This window comes from Vollenhovia emeryi, unplaced genomic scaffold (genome assembly GCF_000949405.1).
Source record: "Vollenhovia emeryi isolate VEMERY1.0 unplaced genomic scaffold, V.emery_V1.0 DF939203.1, whole genome shotgun sequence".
Classification (NCBI taxonomy): domain Eukaryota; kingdom Metazoa; phylum Arthropoda; class Insecta; order Hymenoptera; family Formicidae; genus Vollenhovia; species Vollenhovia emeryi.
The window spans coordinates 349,490-368,995 of NW_011967163.1; the positions used below are offsets into that span (position 1 = coordinate 349,490).

General features: G+C 44.8%; 2 protein-coding genes across 4 annotated transcripts in view; both read left to right on the forward strand.

The window, feature by feature from the left end:
• Window positions 1–21: 21 nt before the first annotated feature.
• On the forward strand, window positions 22–6,331 carry LOC105561673. Of its 3 annotated transcripts, XM_012011865.1 has the most exons (14): window positions 22–252; window positions 331–465; window positions 670–762; window positions 896–1,060; window positions 1,473–1,610; window positions 1,694–1,848; window positions 2,392–2,508; window positions 2,592–2,641; window positions 3,046–3,220; window positions 3,296–3,692; window positions 4,163–4,368; window positions 4,832–4,952; window positions 5,135–5,430; window positions 5,510–5,654. In XM_012011865.1, the coding sequence occupies exons 1-14, from the start codon at window positions 174–176 to the stop codon at window positions 5,573–5,575; spliced, it is 2,193 nt and encodes a 730-aa protein (XP_011867255.1). In that variant the 5' UTR covers window positions 22–173; the 3' UTR covers window positions 5,576–5,654. The 3 variants fall into 3 exon arrangements, with proteins under 3 accessions (XP_011867255.1, XP_011867253.1, XP_011867254.1); XM_012011863.1 differs by having other exon boundaries at window positions 5,135–6,331; XM_012011864.1 differs by lacking the exon at window positions 2,392–2,508 and having other exon boundaries at window positions 5,135–6,331.
• A 210-nt stretch (window positions 6,332–6,541) lies between these two features.
• The window catches only part of LOC105561672 (glucose dehydrogenase [FAD, quinone]-like), a 16,376-nt gene continuing 3,411 nt past the window's right edge, over window positions 6,542–19,506 (forward strand). Inside the window, exons 1-6 of the mRNA XM_012011862.1 lie at window positions 6,542–6,611; window positions 11,895–12,064; window positions 15,342–15,585; window positions 16,104–16,362; window positions 16,500–16,760; window positions 17,391–17,621. Coding sequence (XP_011867252.1) covers window positions 11,895–12,064; window positions 15,342–15,585; window positions 16,104–16,362; window positions 16,500–16,760; window positions 17,391–17,621 — 1,165 coding nt within the window. The 5' untranslated portion in view covers window positions 6,542–6,611. The remainder of the gene's footprint in view (window positions 6,612–11,894; window positions 12,065–15,341; window positions 15,586–16,103; window positions 16,363–16,499; window positions 16,761–17,390; window positions 17,622–19,506) is intronic.

Genomic DNA, 19,506 nt, shown 5'->3' on the forward strand with positions numbered 1-19,506 from the left:
ATAGCGTTCAACGAGGAGTAACGTTAGCGACAACTGCTGTATTGACAATACGCTTTTCCATGCAGTGGCTCTCGTTACAATCGCGCTTACATTACACGCTATTACGTCTATAGCTGTATCGGCACAGGTGCACCGTGCAATTGAAATAAGCGAGTGCTATCGGCGCTGTCGCCATGCGGCCCGAGTACATTTTTATCTGCAACTTAACGTGCCTTCTTTTCTTCCTGCTTGCCGAGAGACTTTTCGCGAGCGGTAAGTTCAGTTGTAAATTCCGCGAAGCTTGATATACTTTGCATTCTCTCACCGAACAATTACAATAACTCGCGACAGGAGAATCGGGAAGCGATTACTCGAAAGGATGCGCCCATCTACGTTGCGAGAACGGCAGCCGATGCGTGAAACGGCGATTCTGGTGCAAGGACCCACCTTGCCCCGGCATGTTGTATTGTTCTAGGTCAAGAAAAGGTAAAGTTCGAGGAAAGTGTCTCAATAGATTCGCCTCGTTAGATGGAAATTTGTCTATTTCACGCTTCAATATCTTCTTCGATTTCTTTTGTAGTTTTCTGTATTTTCGTTAATTAATTTAAAATATTTCATATTAATTATATTTATGAGCAGTAATATATTTGTACAAGCATAAATGCTTGACGAAGGCTTACTTATTTCTAGAATCGTTGAAGGGACCACTAACATGCAACACCGTTCGTTGCAGCAAAGGACACGTATGTGTCGTTAAAGTGCGAGGATGCCATTGGGATGAGAGTAATTAGCATCTGTTAAGAGATTAACTATACTCTCTAAAAGTTAATCAGTGATAATTCACTTATTGATCTTTAGAGAGTATCTATACTTTTGGAAAGTGCAGATAACGTACTGATTTTTCAAACTCTTTCAGAGTGTAAGCAACAATTAGCGCGCTGCGTAACGGAGAAAGAGTATCACGAGGGCGCAGCTTCCTGCGCCGGCTTCGAGTGTCCATCGGGAGAGCGTTGCATCTTGCGAGAAACGCTTTGCGACAATCCACCCTGCAAACTTATCAGGAGTTGCGAAAGCGCGGAAGGTCACATCAAGCAAGAAAGATAAATAATTTAATTGATTCTCGTTCAATACTTTTATATACTTTCTCACGCGGTTTCTCGCGCATTTGAAACTATTTAAATATACATTACGAAATGCATAGGATATTAATCATCATTCATTGATTATTTATTATCAAACATTAATGATGTCAGGTCGAAGCGTATACATGTCATGAATTTTTTAATATGTAAACGCAGCATTAACAATCTTTGGCTCTTATTGCCTCTATTTACTTACATTAATATTAATTATTGGTAATATTAATTAAATAATAATATTAATTATTGGCAATAATTTTAAATTAATAAATGTAGCTTTGGAAATATCCGACCTAGGTTTACATGTTATTAAAATTATTAAATGTACACGTAACGAAAACAAATTATTTGCAGACGTCCAACTTTGGTTCGACGTGTGCCAAAGTTTGAGCTGCCCCTCGGAACACGAGTGTTTCTTGCGAAGGCCAGAAAACAATTGTCACGATCCGTGGTGGTTGTGTACGCACACGCCTGATTGCACGCTCACCGTCGGTCCGTTCGTGATAAAATGAAAACTACGTTCGCGCATTCCCGAGGATGGTGATATAATTCGATATAATTCCTCTACTCCGTAGAAGACGAGCTGGTGAGCAAGTATTGCTACGGCTGGGTCTGCCCACGAGGGCAAAAATGCGCAGTGCGAATTGTAGATTCGTGCAAGGGTTTCAACTGCACCATCGAGCGATCGTGCCGCGCATCTTTAGTCTCGTCTGCCACACGCAACAATAAGGTATTTTGTTTCTCATTTATTAATTTATTAATTTACGGCATTATTGTAAAGCGCGCGAGAGTCGCTGCTAATTCTAATCCCTGGTCCACAATCTTGCTTTAAGTAAGTTGTAAGCCTTAAGCCGTAAGAAATTAACCAATCACAATTTATTTCCCTCACTCTCACCTGTGAGAGGCTTACAGCTTACTTAAAGCAAGATTGTGGACCAGGGGTAAGGGCCAAATTAATAATCATCTGATTAAATTAACACATTTACTGCTAAGTGTAATTAATTGACTTTTCGTCCACGCCGATTAAATAATTTTATAATAAAAAGAACGATGAAAAACTTAATTTATGGCGTCGAGTTGAAAATATGATATGTGATATTCATTTGACTGCCGCTTCCTGACAGTCACCGGTGACTGACCGGCAACGTAAACGGAAAGTTCAATGTCGGTTACGTGGCGGTGAACGTATCTCAACTTATATCTCCCGCGTGTCCCGAACTCGCAAGTTTACTAAAAATGTAGTCTAAGGAGACTCTGACGGAAACAAATGTAGATCGCCGAGCAACCCTCGGCCAGAAGAACCTTGGTGCAAACCGAGAGGGAGCTGATTCGCCAGGAACTGGAGAGAAAAACGACCGCGGAGACGAGTTATCCAATCACGGGGGAAAAGGTGGAGGACTTTCTTATGTGAACGAGTTGAAAATTACCGTGAAATTCAAGTTCCGAAATTGAAAGACTCGTTTATGATTTCAGCTGATTTTGCCAGTGACACAAAAGGAAAATATACGTCACACAACTCCTACGTAAGTGAGAATTTTCCATTAATAGAGGAAAGTCCCTTATTATAAGATAGGCTCCTGATGTAAGATAGCGGAGTTTCTGCTAAATTAATAGGCACCGTCTGTTGGCTCCGTCGTGAATTTATTACTCTTGGAGTGAAATCTGTTTAGTGGAAAATTGATTGTTAGATCGTGTAATCGTTGCGAAAAAATATAGGGGACTTTCCTCTTCCGGGGAAAAAAGACGTATATCAAATTTTATCACATCTGACATTATTTGATACAATTAGATAAAATTGGATATACGGCTTTTTCCCCGAGCTACTAATAAGTCTGTTTTATGGATACGAGATAATAAATCGATATGTTTGAAAGATACGATTATTCCACAAATTATTTTGCGTCTGTTGTGCGCATTTCTTTAACAGAGAGCACGGGATAGAAGTCTCGCTGACTCGCCAGCAGATCGCAACAACGAAATCAAATTTAATCGCAGAGTCTTTGGAGTCGTCACCAAACGAGCCGTATGTAACGCTGCCTTATCCTACACCTCGATTGAATTACAATAAACCCACGGTGCTCGATGAAAGCAAAATTGTTCAGGTATTGATAGATATTTTTTTCGGAATCGGCTACTTGAACATTTCCTACAACGCTCCTGTGTTTTCTGATTCTAAGAGCTCAACTTCTCTGGCAACTTCGCCCGCTGATGGGAAAACCGAGCCGACTATGTCGCGTGACACGGAGAGATTAGAAGAGTCGAGGAAGATTTACATAGCGGCCGACGACACGCTGTCCCTTCCCACGATGTTGGAGGACATTAACTTTCTTGGGCAAGGTTATCCAATCTGGATAAAGAACGATCCGTATCGTTCGTTGGAAGCGAAGGACGGAAACGGTTGGCGGTACCACGCGCCACAAGAACCACACAAGATTTTATTGCCGCCGTACGAGCCGGCGATCCTCGTCGAAGGTGTAGGGAGACGAGGACAATTTCTACCATTCTTCACTGATGCGTTCGATCACCTTTTCAACGAGGCGGCTTTAATATCTTCGCCAGACGTAACACCTGCAGGTACTTGCGTTAGGTGGAATTATATTCTGATCGACGAAGTGCGCCAGGAAAAAACTTAATCCTTGAATTGATGTGCTAGGTGTATCGCCATAAAAGCCCTTAAGGACAAAATTGGTGACGTACGAAGTTTATTCGACCAAAATCGTTCAGAAATAGATTGGTTACTGTTTGCGATTTAAGATTGACCACTCTTGACATTACGTAACCGAATCATAAATTCAAATTATGCGTATCGGTAGAATCTACTTAAAATTGCTTGAAGAATATGATTTCTCCGTTATCTATTTGCATTTCTCTACGAGAAGATTTTTTAACAACAACCGCTAGTTATCTGAGGACCGGCTTAAATATCTCATAGCCGGTGTAATCGTGGCGTTCAGTTTTCTTCAAACCGGATTTGTTTGAATTATTTAAATAGCGCGGCTATCCTTATATTTTTTCTCTTATCCTGTTATATTTAAATGTCTTAGATATCGGAGGCTCGAAGACAGATAGCACCTCGACAATTGCAGACGAGAAGACTGTTAATTATACAAATGGTTCGACGGGTGTCGAGATAGAAAACGTCAAGACGAATCACTCCAATGACTCGTCCGGCGATCATGCGAATTTCCCGGCGACAGAAAAAACCAACGCTGCTCCGCCGAGCGACAAAGAACTGGGCAATTACTATGACGTGAGTACGCTTCGAAGGATTTTATTGTTAATTGTACACTGGAAATCACCGATGCCTTTCCCATATGAATTTAAGCACAGGTGGAACATGTATACATTTGCCACGTATGTATATGCAAAATGTGCACTGGGAAAAATTTCCATCGGACAAACCAATTAAATAGTGTTTCCGACGGTTAATTTTTCCCATTAACTTTTCCGATTAAATTATATCCGATGAAATGCAGTCACCGATGAAATTTGATCGAAAAATTTTCATCGGCACAATTCAATCGAATTATATCCGTTTGTTATTATGCAATTCGATTATCCGATTATATTTAATCGGATATTTTTCTCAGTGTGTAAATGTGTCGATGTGTGCACAAATTCGTGCGAGGAGGCATCGGTGATTCCCAGCGTACTTCCAATGGACAGAACTATGGTATGGCAATCGTTTATTCCATTATATTCGAACCATGTAGAACCACGAGTGGCGACCCTGGTATGTGATTCACGACTATCTGGAACGAAACGATCAGCCGCAACCAAGCCGCGGGCAAGGATCCGAATCGAGCATCGTTGATCTCGCAACGGATGATTTCTGTAAGAATAATTCTGATAGCGTCACGGTAGCTCGCATTATTAAAACACAGTAATGCCGGACGCAAGAGAATGGAAATGAAAAAGTGTTTCGTAACAAAAAGCGACACAGCTTCAATTTATCCAAAATGAAGTAAAATAAACCGCATGCGTTGATCGTAATGTCTGGCAATTGATATTTGCAGATAGAAATGATACGTTGGCCGACGTAGAGTCATCCACGCGAACTACGGACGAGAAGAGGAGCCGAGTTTCTGAAACGCGATATGTAGACGGGCGCAATAAAAATCTTGCGACACTCAGCCCACCTGTTTCAACGGGGCAAAGTGATTACAGCGCTCGAAACGAGAAACTCCATGGTCTTGCAAATTACCTTTATGACACGATATCCGTTCACCACGTTGGCAAATCGAGCCGCGAACACGGAGGATCTTCTGCGAAGCAAATCTTTGACGTGTCGTCGGACGGGGAAGGAAATCAGGTACCGCGCAAACGACGTCTCGACGTCTTTTATCTCGTTTTGGACGGCCTGCGAAACCGGTTCCGAATTTCGGTTTCAGCACGATATTCCGATCACGTTTCCTTTCGGCCAATTACTTGGCCGGAGCCGGGCGAACGTCCAGTAATGTTCTCCTACGAGGCATCGCCTCATTACACCCGTAACAATAATATGAGAAGCAACGACCGAGTGGTGTACGACGAATATTCCAGTCACGAGAGCTATGACAACATCGGCGGCACCGAAATGACGGGATCGTGATGGGAAACGGTACCGTTTCTAATCGAGTGCAAAATTTATGAGTGCCTTTTTATTACCTCCTTGTCATCGCCTTTCCTTTTCCTTTCCACGGCGTGATTTGAGACACGAAATTGCTCGTTTGTAAATGCTTCCGCGATTGTTAGCCCGGGGGTAGAGTAAGCAAATATACAATGGCAGTGAGAAATTGCAGCATTTCGCGCACTTTGGAGAACGGTGTCAGCCTATGCGTCCGCGGGAATTGAATTTATCTCATGGCACGAATGTCGTCTCTCTCTCTCTCTTTGATCATATTTATAGACGAGTTAACCAAATATATTATTTTTAACTTTATACCTTTTTCAGATTTTTCTGCAGCTTCAATTAAGAATTTCTTGGAGCAATGTGCACCGTATTGACAACAATGAATTATCTTTCAATTCGGTTTACCATTTCTTAATAATTACTCAATTTGAGATAGTGTACCATGTCATAAGCAGACATTCTGAGGACGTGACGATTTAATTGCGACAGCCGATAGTTATAGCGACAGTGTATCACGCACCATAGAATTTCTTTGTCATTGAGAGATCTTCAGAAGCGGCCGTGACAATTTAATTGGTGCCTATGCGTTCCTCCACCGGCGCGTCTCCGCGAAATTTCTTCACGGCGTACGCGACCTAGTCGCACCACGTAAATTCCCGAAACTACGCCTACGAGTGCGAAGGCAGAAGAGAGAAGGTGGGAAAGTGGTGGAAGTTGTCGAATATTACCACGGCGATGGGGAATGGTACCGGTCTAGTCGGCCGTTGATCGCGGTACCGCGAGCTACGCTACTCTCTCGTGTGTCTTTCCCGCGCTGCGCTACGGGCTGCCCCAGTCGAGCGATTATCTTTCGAAGGATACGGGGTGACCATCCTTGAAAGGTAAGTTCTTTGCCTCTTCTGCCTCGCTCTGGTACTCGGTAAGAAGTGTCAGGCCTTGAAACCGGTGTAATTTTGGCGAGCCGAGATTCGCTGAACGGGAGATGATCTCCGCACCTCGAGGTGCACCGTCGCGAGTGGAGATCTTCACTCGTGACAGTGAAAACCGAGACGGTTAATGCGACCTGCGGTACCATATTCATAAAACACGAGCATAATTTTAACACAAGTGCTATTTTATATTATTGGCGAATTCGTATAATCTATTTCTTTATTTACCTTTAAATATCGTCGTTGTTAAGAGAAACTCTGGGGGGAAAAAGACAGCGACCCATTTTGGGGCCCACAATTGGTAATCGAATTATTTGATTTGTTCTCTACTCTGGGAAAAATTTGGACCGTTTCTTTTGTATAAAGGGAAAGATTTGAGTTACGAACAATCCAAATAATTCTTTTGCTAGTTGTGGGCCCCAAAATGGTTTGCTAACTGTCCTTTTTTTTCCCAGAGAAGAAGGGACAACGGGAGGATTAGTTATTTTAAATTATTTAGCTTCTTTTTCACTTTGATCAGTCAATTTCACAGCTCGCCAACTTCTTATTAATTTTAATCAATACGGATGCAGGTGTATAAAATGGAATATATTGTGCAAGTTAAGATAAATTCTTTCACGTAACGCTCATTAAGAATCCCGACGTCTATGTAATTATTTCCGCGCGATACACGTGTGAGAAATATGAAAATCTCTGTTAGTGGATTAATTGATAAACATCTATCAACCGAAGAAGAAAAGATCGTAATCTCGTAAAAATATCCGCGTCCATAAACATATAAGCGCCTGTATATTTACATCTATTGACGGGAAAATGAGTGAAAGGCATATCTGAGCCCGCGTCTCTTCTTGTCTCTGACGTGTATTACACGGTTGACGTGTTTCTGCCACTAGAAATTGTGTCTCTGTGTAATATAGTTAATTACTTATCCAATAAACGCGGGGATAGATTAATTCGTTATCTATAATCGTGTACCTTGGCATTAAGCGCTGTCAGGCCGACCTACCTTTCCCTTGAAACGCCACAATCGTCACCGTATCGACATGCACGGTGTCTTCTTCTCGTCGAGTATGCATAATTCGTCCCTCGAGCCTATCGGCAGGACACGATATTCACTCGCGAGTCCTTGGGAGGCATATCAGCGCGCTTAAAGATCACATCGATGAAATTACTTGCGAGAGATGCTCGAAACACGACGCGATAATTCTTCGTTTTGAGATTATCATAATCGCGCCTTGTTTCCCCAACGCGTGATTGTGTACGATTACGAAAAAGACAGTTGATAATGATCTCTCAAGAAAGCTGTAATTTATCTAATGTAATCGTAAGAGGCTTGGAGTTGACGAAAATTATAAAGGACGCAAGACATAATTGTTCAATACCTGGCAGCCTTGCACGACTACGTTCATTAAAAAGCAATTAGGCTGACATCCGGCCGTATGTAGAGGAGATTAATTCTTAATTGTATCGATTCGCGGTGAAATTCGTTGTTATCGAATATCCTGTAATTATACGGGGAGAGAATTTTCACTTCAAATTTATCCTGAAAATCACGTGATCGTGGGACAACGCGGCATTTCGCAGAATTTTATGAGAGCCTTTTGAAATCTCACCATACATTCCACTAATAAAATGTACACTAAGTATAATTACTAGTAGAATGTATGATGAAATTTCAAAAGGCCGTCATAAAATTCTCACAATCGCAATATTTTCAGGATAAATTTTCAGAGAAAATGCTCCCCGTGTAGAAAAATTTGGATTATCCAAAGGAGTCGGACGTCGAGATTATCTCACGCGTAACGCGCACTGCGCAATCAAATCGCTACCATATCGGAGATACCCGTCGGAACTAGATGCACGTATAGTATGGTGAGCATAGCGAAGTGGCTGGAAATTGACATGGAAAAAAGTAACGTGAGGAAGTGTGCAGCGCGGCGTGTAATATCTACATTTTCGCGCTCGGGAATCGAGAAGCGTGTAGTAATTTGCGGGAAACGATACTTCGCAGCGATTGCGTTGTTAACGCCGACGTTAAGCATTTTTTAAGTTACATAAATTCCAATTAACACCCTCTCAGGCGCTACGGTACTCCCGTGCGAACAATCATTATCGGCAGTCAAACTGTTACGTGATTGATCGTATGCTGCGCGTATCGGATAACAATGCACGAGTAACAATTAGGAAAATGCAAAACGCCAGTTAACGTTCACGCGAGACAATCTCACGTGGTTACGAAGGATCGAACCATCTACAAATCGTATTGTGAATTCACGACGGGTTTTCTCTCAGCTCCATTTCAAAGGTGAACATTTTTAGATGCCTCGAAGGTCCGAAAAAATATTCAAAGGCCAATTACACCCGGATGTCATCTGCAATGAACGATGGGGAAAATCTCTGAGGAGAGAAAGAACTTGTCTCGTTGTTGTACACATTCGACTATTGCGATAATTTGCGTAAAATGGGAAGCTAGACGCGTTCTTCGGGATTGCTGGGATTACGAGCAGGCAATTTCTCAATGGTCCGCTGATGCTCGTACGCAAGCACGCGCGTACGCACGCACGGAGAAGAGTTGCGTAAAATATCTCCATTACTCATACTTCCATTACTTTAAACGATCGAAAATTACCTTCTTCATCGGGATTTTCCATTTCGAGCAAAAGGTATCCAGCGGACTTGGACGGCGCGCGAATCAGGAAACGCATTAACGTCGTGAGTGCGTAAAACGAATAACTAGAGTCTAATTATAATTAAACAGGTATGTCAACCGTCCTGTTTCGAAAGCGGCGTAAATAGAAAAAGTGTATTAAGATTAAATCTATCGACACTTTATCTCACCACATTTGCATTAACGTTCCGTTTAAAACATTATAAATTTATTGTATAATTGAATCGAATTGGGCATTGTATCGAATGCTAAGTATAGCATCTTCAAAAATAATTGGAAATCGTTGGTCTACCCACATCTGCTCGGGCAGGGCCTAAAAATTGGCGTTCTCGGTTCTTATTTCGTTTATAAAGTTATCAACTAATAAGAATTCTTCAATGTCGCCAGCGATAATTAACAACGTCAGTGTTTTCTTGGCCACACCTGGCACTTTTAATAATACAGAAAATTTATTGCGAAAAGCATTACCTCGGTCAGGGTTTGAACCTGGACCACTCCAGGACCTCGGTGGTCGAATTGGTGAGACGACCGTCTAGAGTGTAGTGGTATGGTGTGGTCAAGAAAACGCTGACGTTATAAAATTATGTTAGTGCGGCAGGTACATTATGGTACTTTAGCACGTAATCGCAGGAGTCCGAATTCGCCCGCAGCTACGCGTCCCTCGAGCGTGTACGTTCCTTCGCAAAGCCTCAACACCGTTACGTTCACTGACCGAGAACCGCGCACTGTCTCGCCGTCGATTACGAAAGTCATGCTATTTTACAGCTTCTCCTTCTGTTTCCTTACCACCTCACCGTGTTGTGTCACGTACATCCGCGCGACACAACCTGTCGGACCCAGTTTCGTTGATAAAGACCGTGTCTCATCAACGATACACCGCTCGTCCGTTGAACGGATAACGGACTTTCGGCTGATTGATAACACATGTTCATACAAGATGGTTTTCTCTCACCTCCATTTCGAAGGTGAACATTTTTAGCAGCCTCCAAGGTCCGAAAAACTATTCAAAGGTCAATTACACCCGGATGTAATCTGTAATGAACGATGGGAAATCTCCGAGGAGAGAAAGAACTTGTCTCGTTGCTTTACACATTCGATTATTGCGATAATTTGCGTGAAATGGGAAGCCAGGCGCGTTCTTCGGGATTGCTGGAATTACGAGCAGGCAATTTCTCCACTGATTCTGGCAACGCGAAAAAGTTTTATCTCCTCTCCCCCCCCCCCGTGGTGAATAGATTTGAAAATTTTCGAGAAATCCCATCTGTCCAGAGATCAAAGAGATATAATCCGCGTATCTTTGAAATATAATAAACTCAGCCATTTACAGTCCCGACCTTGGTGTCGAGACCTTTCCTTTTTCAATGAAAAGGCGACGTGCGCCGCGTGCTACTCTCGCCCTCCGGTTTTTCCGCATCTCTCGTCCCTTCACGCCGAAAACCGGAGCGTCGCGCGAACGCACGCCTACAGCGCGTGCAATCGTTACGCTTCACTCGCGGGCTCGCGGTAGACATTCGGCGCGTTACGCCTCGCGCGATTATGTATCCGACTGTGAGAAATGTCGGAAGAGGAAACACGCGGTGTAAAAAAAAAAGTTTCACCGCGTACACACGCGCGCGCCCGCGCACGCATACAAGCGGGCGCGTGCGTTTCGCTCGCCGAGAGGCGCGCTGTCGCTGCCTCGATAGAAAGCACGTGCGAGGACGCGCGCCTCTCGGCGAGGAGGAATCGCGCGCGTTCTCGCCTGCAGGGGCCCCGTTCGTGAATGAATTTACAGCTGGACACACGCTATTACGGGGGCTGTTACACGTTCGTTACGAGACGGCGACGATGACGGCGACGTCGGTATGCGCACTCTCACTCTCGTTCGGGCTTTTGTTCTCCACGGGGCTTGGAGCTCCGCTTCATGGTCCGCCGGCGGTGCACCGGTGCATCGAAGATAAACGCGCTCTCGGCGGAGCCGTTGCACCGATGCATGACCGTTTAAGGAATATTGTTCGGGATACCTCGGCTCCTTTGCTGAATGAAAATATTACTTTCGCAGATCGCACGCTTTGCCTCTCAAGCGGGCGATTAGGCGCACTCAAGCCGACAGGGAGAGCGTTGAAGTCTCCGTTGTCGCGAGATTGTCGTCGCGAAGCGATCGTTTCGACCCCGCGTAATCGCGTTACGATCGAAGGAATCGATGACAGTTGCCGTTAGCTACGTGGTACGAGGAGATGATTATCGCGATTAATTTACGTAATCGCGGTAATACGCGTAAATTAATTGATCACGCATCTGCTGCGGTCGGCTAATCGTGCCGCTCGGAGAAGCGTTCTCAAATAAAATACGTTCTCCTTGGAATTAACGCGCGACGATTTGATTAAGTCCTTTCCCCGTCGACTACCGACGTTTACCGCTCGTATAAAAGAGCGTTTTATACGAGAACGCTCGGTTTCAATGAGATCCGTCAAAGTAAATCGTTGTCTGGAGGCGAGCCACTCGGCGTTGCGGCGCGACAAAGCCGACTTCCGCCGAGTCACTGTACTCACACGCACGCGGTGAAGCAGCGAACGTTTCTGTTCCAGATGAGCTGCAATTGTCCGCTGAGCACGTCCGCAGGACCCACTTTGGCCTCGACATGCGGCGGCTCGTCCTTCATGCTCTTCATGGGGTTGCTCGAAGTCTTCCTGCGTAGCCAATGCGACCTCGAGGACCCGTGCAACAGACCGGCGCCGCCGACAAACGTCAATACGAGGTAAATTTCGTACGAAGGCCGTTTTCTCAACGAGTCGTGATCGTTCAATTCCAATATATGGGTCACGGGTGCGAGCGGGGCCTGATCGACTCCGTCTCTTTGACGCGACTCCATTCTACGATCGCACGATAACGAAAGTTGTTGGATCCGCGCGTAGATACGAGAAATACGCGACATCGATCGCACGTGCGTGTAAATCACATCGAGCGCCTCACCGGGGGTTCATAAATGTTGAAAACGTTCGTTAATGTTGAAAACATTCATAAATCTCACGTGCCGCTGAGTCACGCCGGATCGTCGACCTGTCCCGCTATCGCAATTATCGCCGATTACCCGGACAGCGGAAACGCGAGCTTAGGAAACGCGCTAAAGCGGCTTCCTCGTTTTCGTATCGTTCGATCGTCCGATCCGAGGTCGGGAGATACGGTCGCGCCGAGGACAAGCCTGACGTCCCTCCTTCCTAGCTTCCTTATCTCGCGCGACCGTTACGTCGCATTGTGCGCGCACTGAATGTAATAGCACGTCGCGTCTCTCTCTCTCTCTTTCTCTCTCTCGTGTGGGACCTCCCAGTACTTATCGACTGGAGAGATTTCTTCCGCGAAGAAGAGAAGAGAGCATCGCATCCGCGGGAAGCGTTCCGCGACGAATCCTAAATACGGGACCTCGTACGATTGTGTCGCAGGCACACGTTACTCACGTAACACCGTCAGGAATACCGTCTTACTGCCGGCGCTCCTCTCATTTCTCTCTTTCGTTCTCGGAAGAAACACGAGCATCCGCGCACGCCGCTATCCGCGAGATCGCTGTGCACGCGCGTACGTAATACCGCGGGCCATTGTTCCGATGCATCTCCTCGTTGCGTCACATCTCGTCGCTTCATCGACGCGCACTTGCGCTGCGCGCAGCGACGCGCGAAAGGAGCGCGGGGCTCTTTAGAGAAGAAGCTGCGAAATCTGCGCCGAACCGCGTGGAAAAGCATAAACGTGAAAATGAAATATGTAAAAGAGGCAGCGTGCGAGATAAAATTGATTTCAATCTACTTAATGTTCAAGTCTCAATCGTGCAACATCTAATTATATCCAATTCTAAAAGCGTCAGATCTTCAGAGATTTATTGAATGTTCAATGTTATTATCTATTGAGATCTAATTATGTTCTCTTGGGACATTTAATTATAGATTCAGTCAGATCTCAATAGATAACGTCGAACATTCAAGCAAAGTGTCAAATCTCCGAGGACCTGATGACTTTTAGAATTGGATCTCATGAGATATAATTAGATATTACATGATTGAGATACATATGCAATGAGATTTTTACCATTTTTTCCCCCGAGTCCTTAATATAGCGCGTTCAGTATTCGAGTGTAACAAGCTTGAAAAGGAACTTTATGTTAAACGATACTTTGTCGTTTTACATACGTTCCGTCCTGTCGTGCGCGAAGGACGCAAAATGATCTGTGAAACCGCGACCGTCAATAAGAAATAAAGAAAAAGTACGGTGAAGTTTATCACGTGTCATACGGGAACCCGTTTAGCGAAGATGAAAACAGGTTCGATAGCGCTTACGCGTATCCAGACCTGTCCGTGCACACGCCGCCGGTAATTAGACAAACCTGAGTCATTCGGTATATTGATTCCACGGAATTTGCATAATGGGTACGAGAAATATTTATGTGCACTCTCTTCCGTTGGTGGTTTTCTATACGTTGAATTTGGACAGCAGCGTAGCGACACGTTAGACGAACTGACGTAAGGTGCATTGCGCTTTACGTCACACGTATATCATGATGCATTCAGTGTTCGCATACTAAACAGGGCGTTAATTAAATAAATTAAGATAAGAGATCCGTATCGTTCGCGTGAAAAGTGCACGTGACATTTATTGCTTAACGACTAACAGGCGTCGGTTTTAAAATAACTTTCCACTAATCACCATTGCTCTTACACTGAGAAAAATTTCCATCGGATAAACCAATTAAATTGTGTTTCCTACGGTTAATTTTTCCGATTAAATTACGTATCTATCCGATGAAATTTATCCGATGAAATGCAGTCACCGATGAAATTTGATCGAAAAACCGATCATATTTTTCATCGGATGTGCAATTCGATCGAACATATCCGTTTGTTATTATGTAATTGGATAATCCGATTATATTCAATCGAATATTTTCTCAGCGTACTAAAGAAAAGAAAAGTGTAGAAAATGTTATTAACTGGTCTTTAAATTCCAAGATCACTATCATCAACGTTTACAAAGCGCGTGTCTCTCGACGAGGTTTAAGGAGATATTGATTACGGATTAGCCGAAGAATACTCAGAGCTGAGGGGGAGACCATCGGGGAGGCCCTATAGAATCACGTGTGCGCCGCTCTATCAAGTCCCGCGCGCGTAAAAGTATGTCATTGTCCCCCGTAGAGTATATACGGATACGGGCACGCCGTGGCATTCAGCTGAGAGCATATACCACGGACACTTACGATCGTCCCGAGCAACCTCCTGAGAAACCCGCCTTTCGCCCGACGCCGACAGACAGGCGTAGCTAGAAGGGAAAGGGTGCACCGTCCCCAATACGGGGGCCTGTGCGGCGCAAAATCGATCGAATTTGCCAACGTCGATGATGTAACGATCATTAGCTTACAACGCGCGGGCGAACTAAGAATCGAATTTAATAAGATTAATTAAAACGCGTCAGGAACGCGGCTTATTAAATTACTAATTATGCGCCGATAATCATGGATTTAATTGCTCAATTAAAGGAACAGGGAGACTTAATACGAGAGAGCAAACAATTCAATTTAACAGTTAAAATTTTCATTTCTCCCCGGTATAGTAATTTCTCCTCGCTGCCCCTCTAACCCGGTTTCTAATTCGTAAAAGGTAAGAAGATCGCTTAATAACACGACTGCGCTAATTAACGTGCCTTTCGTAAACGAGCGTACGTCGGAAATTGTCGGAAACCGAGCAATCTTCCGCGCCAGCACGACATTCTTGCTTTCGAAACGTCGTCTTCCTTGGTTAAAGTGAGAAATCGAAATTTCAGTTGCGGAAAAATCCGTGCTGAACGTTTTCAGTTACCTCGTCGCTCTCCGTCTATTCACTTCGTCTATTCGACAATCTGGCGCAACGATAAACGTGTAAAAATGGAATGAAAGTGAGTAGGCGACATGCGTGTACGCCGGAAAACCGGATGAGATACTTGACATTTTTATTTTCTATTGTATGCGAGTTCAATATTAAAGATTCGACGTTAACGTGTCTCTTCTTCCTCTTCAGGTACGATTTCGTAGTGATTGGAGGCGGAAGCGCTGGTGCGACCGTCGCGGCCAGATTGTCGGAGGAGCCGAGATTTTCCGTGTTGCTGTTGGAAGCTGGATTGGACGAGCCAACGGGCACCCAGATACCCTCGTTCTTCTTCAATTTCATCGGCAGTGAGATCGATTGGCAGTACAACACCGAGAGCGAGGACGATGCTTGCTTGAACAAGGAGAACAGAAAATGTTACTGGCCTAGAGGAAAAGTATGTACAACGATTAATGTGAAAAAGAAAGAGAGAGAGAGAGAGAAGAAAACAAAGGCGTGGGTGCCAGTTCATCTAATTGATTCCAATTAAATTCTTCACTTAAATTATATCGCGATTTAGATAATTTAATATTTTTACACTGAGAAAAATTTTCATCGGATGAACCGCAAATTCTCTTCTTTGTCAGAGGTATTTATATAGGATGTGGAACTAACTCTGAAACTAACTCTGACTCCCCCTCAATAAAATCTATCGGACTTCGATTTAACTCCGCCAACACACTAATAAAAAAAACTATAAATAAAGGAAATAATAAAACTAAAAATCATAAATAAACCTGTCATTTGATTAAATTTATAAACTCCGCCCTTTCCCCCAAAATCATTACAACTAACAAAATTATAATAAAACTTACCTCATATGAAAGAGTCTGAGCAAGAACACGTAAAGATCCTACTAATGAATAAATAGAATTAGAAGACCATCCCAATATAACGTGAAACCTGAATCCGTAGGTCCTCGGCGGTACGAGCGTTATGAACGGGATGACGTATATGAGAGGTTCGCGCAAGGATTACGACGACTGGGCCAGGCTCGGTAACGTCGGCTGGTCCTATCGCGACGTCCTACCATATTTTATACGGAGCGAGGATAATCAGCAAGTGAACAGCATGGATTACGGCTTTCACGGAGTCGGCGGGCCGCTCACGGTCATGCAGTTTCCTTATCACCCGCCGTTGAGCTTCGCTCTGCTGGAGGCCGGAAAGGAGCTGGGTACGTGCTAATCCCGGGGCTCGCGAGTGACCAGACGACCTTTTACGTTTTAAAATTTATCAGGACTAATCAAAGAGTCCCGAGGCAGCTGGATCCCTCTCGTCCCACTCTTTCACAATTGCTTCGATCTGTATCAGGATACGACACGGTTGATCTGAACGGACGGACCCACACCGGCTTCGCCATAGCGCAGACCACATCCAGGAATGGCTCGCGGCTCTCCACGGCGCGCGCCTTTCTGCGACCCGCTCGGAATCGCCCGAACCTCCACATAATGCTCAACTCGACGGCGACGAAGATCCTATTCGACGAGAACAACAGGGCGGTCGGCGTCGAGTTCGTCCACGACGGAATGATGAAACACGTGTCGGTGGCGAAAGAGGTGGTCGTGAGCGGAGGTAATTCCAATTGAGATAACGAACGCCTCGTCGGCTAGCAATTCGTGTGTAATTTAAACCGGTGCGAGCCGGGCAGGTCTCTGCGGGCCTCACCTCTCTCGAGCGCTCGAATACGCCGGGTTCTATCTTATCGCCGTCGCGGAGGAAAGCTGAAGAGGAGCGGCTACATTTCTATTCATGTCGAGGATGTCGTACATATAGAAATCTGTGTTTAGAAACATCACGCGCTCTCCGCACACATACGCACGCGCCCACACAGAGTCAGTCTTAATTACTCATCCTTCCACAAATTCTCTCGAGGGATAGTAATCGATTTCTCTCGAACAATACGGATTGCGCGCCTTGCGATGTCCTTGGGGATACCAGGCTTCGCAGTAACATTAAAGCGATAGAAGATAAATACACGCCGATAAATCCCTTATCTTTAGAAACTTTACTTTTAGCAGATAATGAAATCAGAAGTTTACACAGTAGATGAAGAAATGGGTTTGCCATTTTTAAATCTCTGCAAATTGATTTCATAAACGTTCAATTAAACGCTCGTGATGTTATCCAGTGGCAAAACCTACAATTTACTCAGCTTTACCATCGCGCACTAATCTCCGCAATGAAATCGCCGAATGTGTTTAGGTGCCGTTAACTCGCCGCAGATCCTCTTAAACAGCGGCATAGGACCTCGGGAGGAGCTCAACGCGGTGGGTGTGCCGGTTGTACGGGATCTCCCGGGTGTCGGCAAAAATCTCCACAATCACGTCGCCTACGCGCTGGCCTTCACCATCAACGACACCGACACCACTCCTCTCAACTGGGCCACCGCCATGGAGTACTTGCTCTTCAGGGACGGTCTGATGTCCGGCACAGGTGAGACAGACTGTTCCAAATGTTTACTTGAAACACTCTCGATCGTATAAGAAAAGCGAGAGGTAAAAAGTATCTAAAAGTACCTAAAAATTGATTTGTCATATTTTTAAGAAAAAGTATTCGACTTGTTAAAAGATAGATAGGGTTTAGCGTGGCGCTCGCGGAGAAAACGTTAAATCGACGAGGTCGTTATCCCACCAGTATTTTTAGTCGACAAGTACAAACTATCATTGGCTCGTTATTACATTAGAACTCGAGGCTCGAGTTCGAGACTCCCGCTAGGGTTGCAATTTCATTGATCGGGCCAGCGCGCGGTCGTGTGAGCCGCGTTAAAGTACCGGCCCGCTTCTCCTTCCTGTTTACCATGTCGAAGGATGTTGCATCTCGGAGCGTTAATTCGCGGGCTTCGTGCACGAGCAGTGAAAGTGTATTATTGCACAATGGTCACGTTCGTGGTTCTGTCGACCCGCGATTACGTGACTTATCCGGACCGACGGATCTATTTACCGTCGTCCGAATTGCGGGCCGACTCGAAGCCGGTCGTCGTGATACTCTACTTTTACGATTTGTCAATGGGAATTATTCGACGATCCTCTTGGCCCGTGCTTGCCGTTACTTCGCGCACTCTCTATACATTATCAACGTTACGTTCGAATATCATTTCCCAAGTCGTTGCTCTATGATCCGAAGAAGGAACTTTAATAAGATTGAGCAACGTAATGATAGAAGAACAGAATCGCGTATAGAGATATTATAAGTAATATTAAAGACCCGCGTCCACAATGTTAGAACCCGGTCCAAGTTGTAATTTCGAGGAATGTGTAGCCAATCAACTTGCAGCTGTTCCATAAAAGCTGCAAGCTGACCGGCTACACATTTCTCGTAGCTGGAACTTGAACCGTGTTCTGGCATCGTGGACACAGGCCTTAAGAGCTAATAACTTAACTCGACTCGGGGTAACTGTTGAAAATGAAGCGAGCACATAGCTTCGCGTCGGGAATTCGCCCGAGTAAACGGCTCGGAAATTTATGTAGATACGTGCTCCATCTCCGTGTGTTGTATCCCTTTCACGAGACTAACGCGATCATAACCCGGAGCGCTTTTTAAGGTATCCAGCACGATCGGTAGCCCCGAGCTATGCTGGTTTTTAACGAGCGTCACCTCCGGGGGCTGAACTCCTTCACGTCTGCGAGACCCGCGTCTCTCGTCTCCCCGCGCGCGAAACGCCGCCGGCGCGGCGGGACGTTATAATGTAGCACGGTTCTCTCGCTAAACGCAGCTCGCAAAATCTCTCTTCTCTTGACATCGGCCACGCGGATCAGTTATGCGAGTGCGGCTCGATTGAATTACATAAGGGTAACGGACGCGGATGAATTAACTGTATTGCAGAAACACGATTGCATCTTGGCTGGCTCCAGTTTCGCCTGAAAGCGAAGTTGATTGAATCGTGGGCCAGATCAATGGCTGGACTTTTCATTCATTAATCAGCGGTACATTGACAAACTTATGGATTATTTCAAACTCATTCCCGAACAAATGTGTAAAAACTACAACAGATTATTTGTCGCATCGGTTGCTGTAAATCGAACGTTCGGCTGTAAAAATATTCCTTTCAACGATGCGGGACTCTTGACGATCACATCGTGGTCGTTACAAATAAAATTATTGACAATAGTTACACGTAATGTGAAATTGTTTACAATATATGTAATGAATTAATAACATTATTAAAATTTTAGAGAGACTTGGTTAGGTGGAGTGTGAGAGAGCGCATGTATGGGAGAGAGTGGTACGAGGTACAAAGCGAAATAAAGCGATAGAGCTGCGTAGGTATAGAATAGAGATAAGCAGGAGGAAGGCGAGAGAGCATAGAAGAAGGGAGAGC

What these genes read in the sequence shown, in the direction of transcription:
- LOC105561673 (XM_012011863.1), top strand. Translation starts at nt 174, where the DNA reads ATGCGGCCCGAGTACATTTTTATCTGCAACTTAACGTGCCTTCTTTTC. An exon ending in CGAGAGACTTTTCGCGAGCG is followed by an intron (nt 253 to 330) that starts GTAAGTTCAGTT and finishes AACTCGCGACAG; the next exon opens with GAGAATCGGGAAGCGATTAC. An exon ending in TTGTTCTAGGTCAAGAAAAG is followed by an intron (nt 466 to 669) that starts GTAAAGTTCGAG and finishes ACTTATTTCTAG; the next exon opens with AATCGTTGAAGGGACCACTA.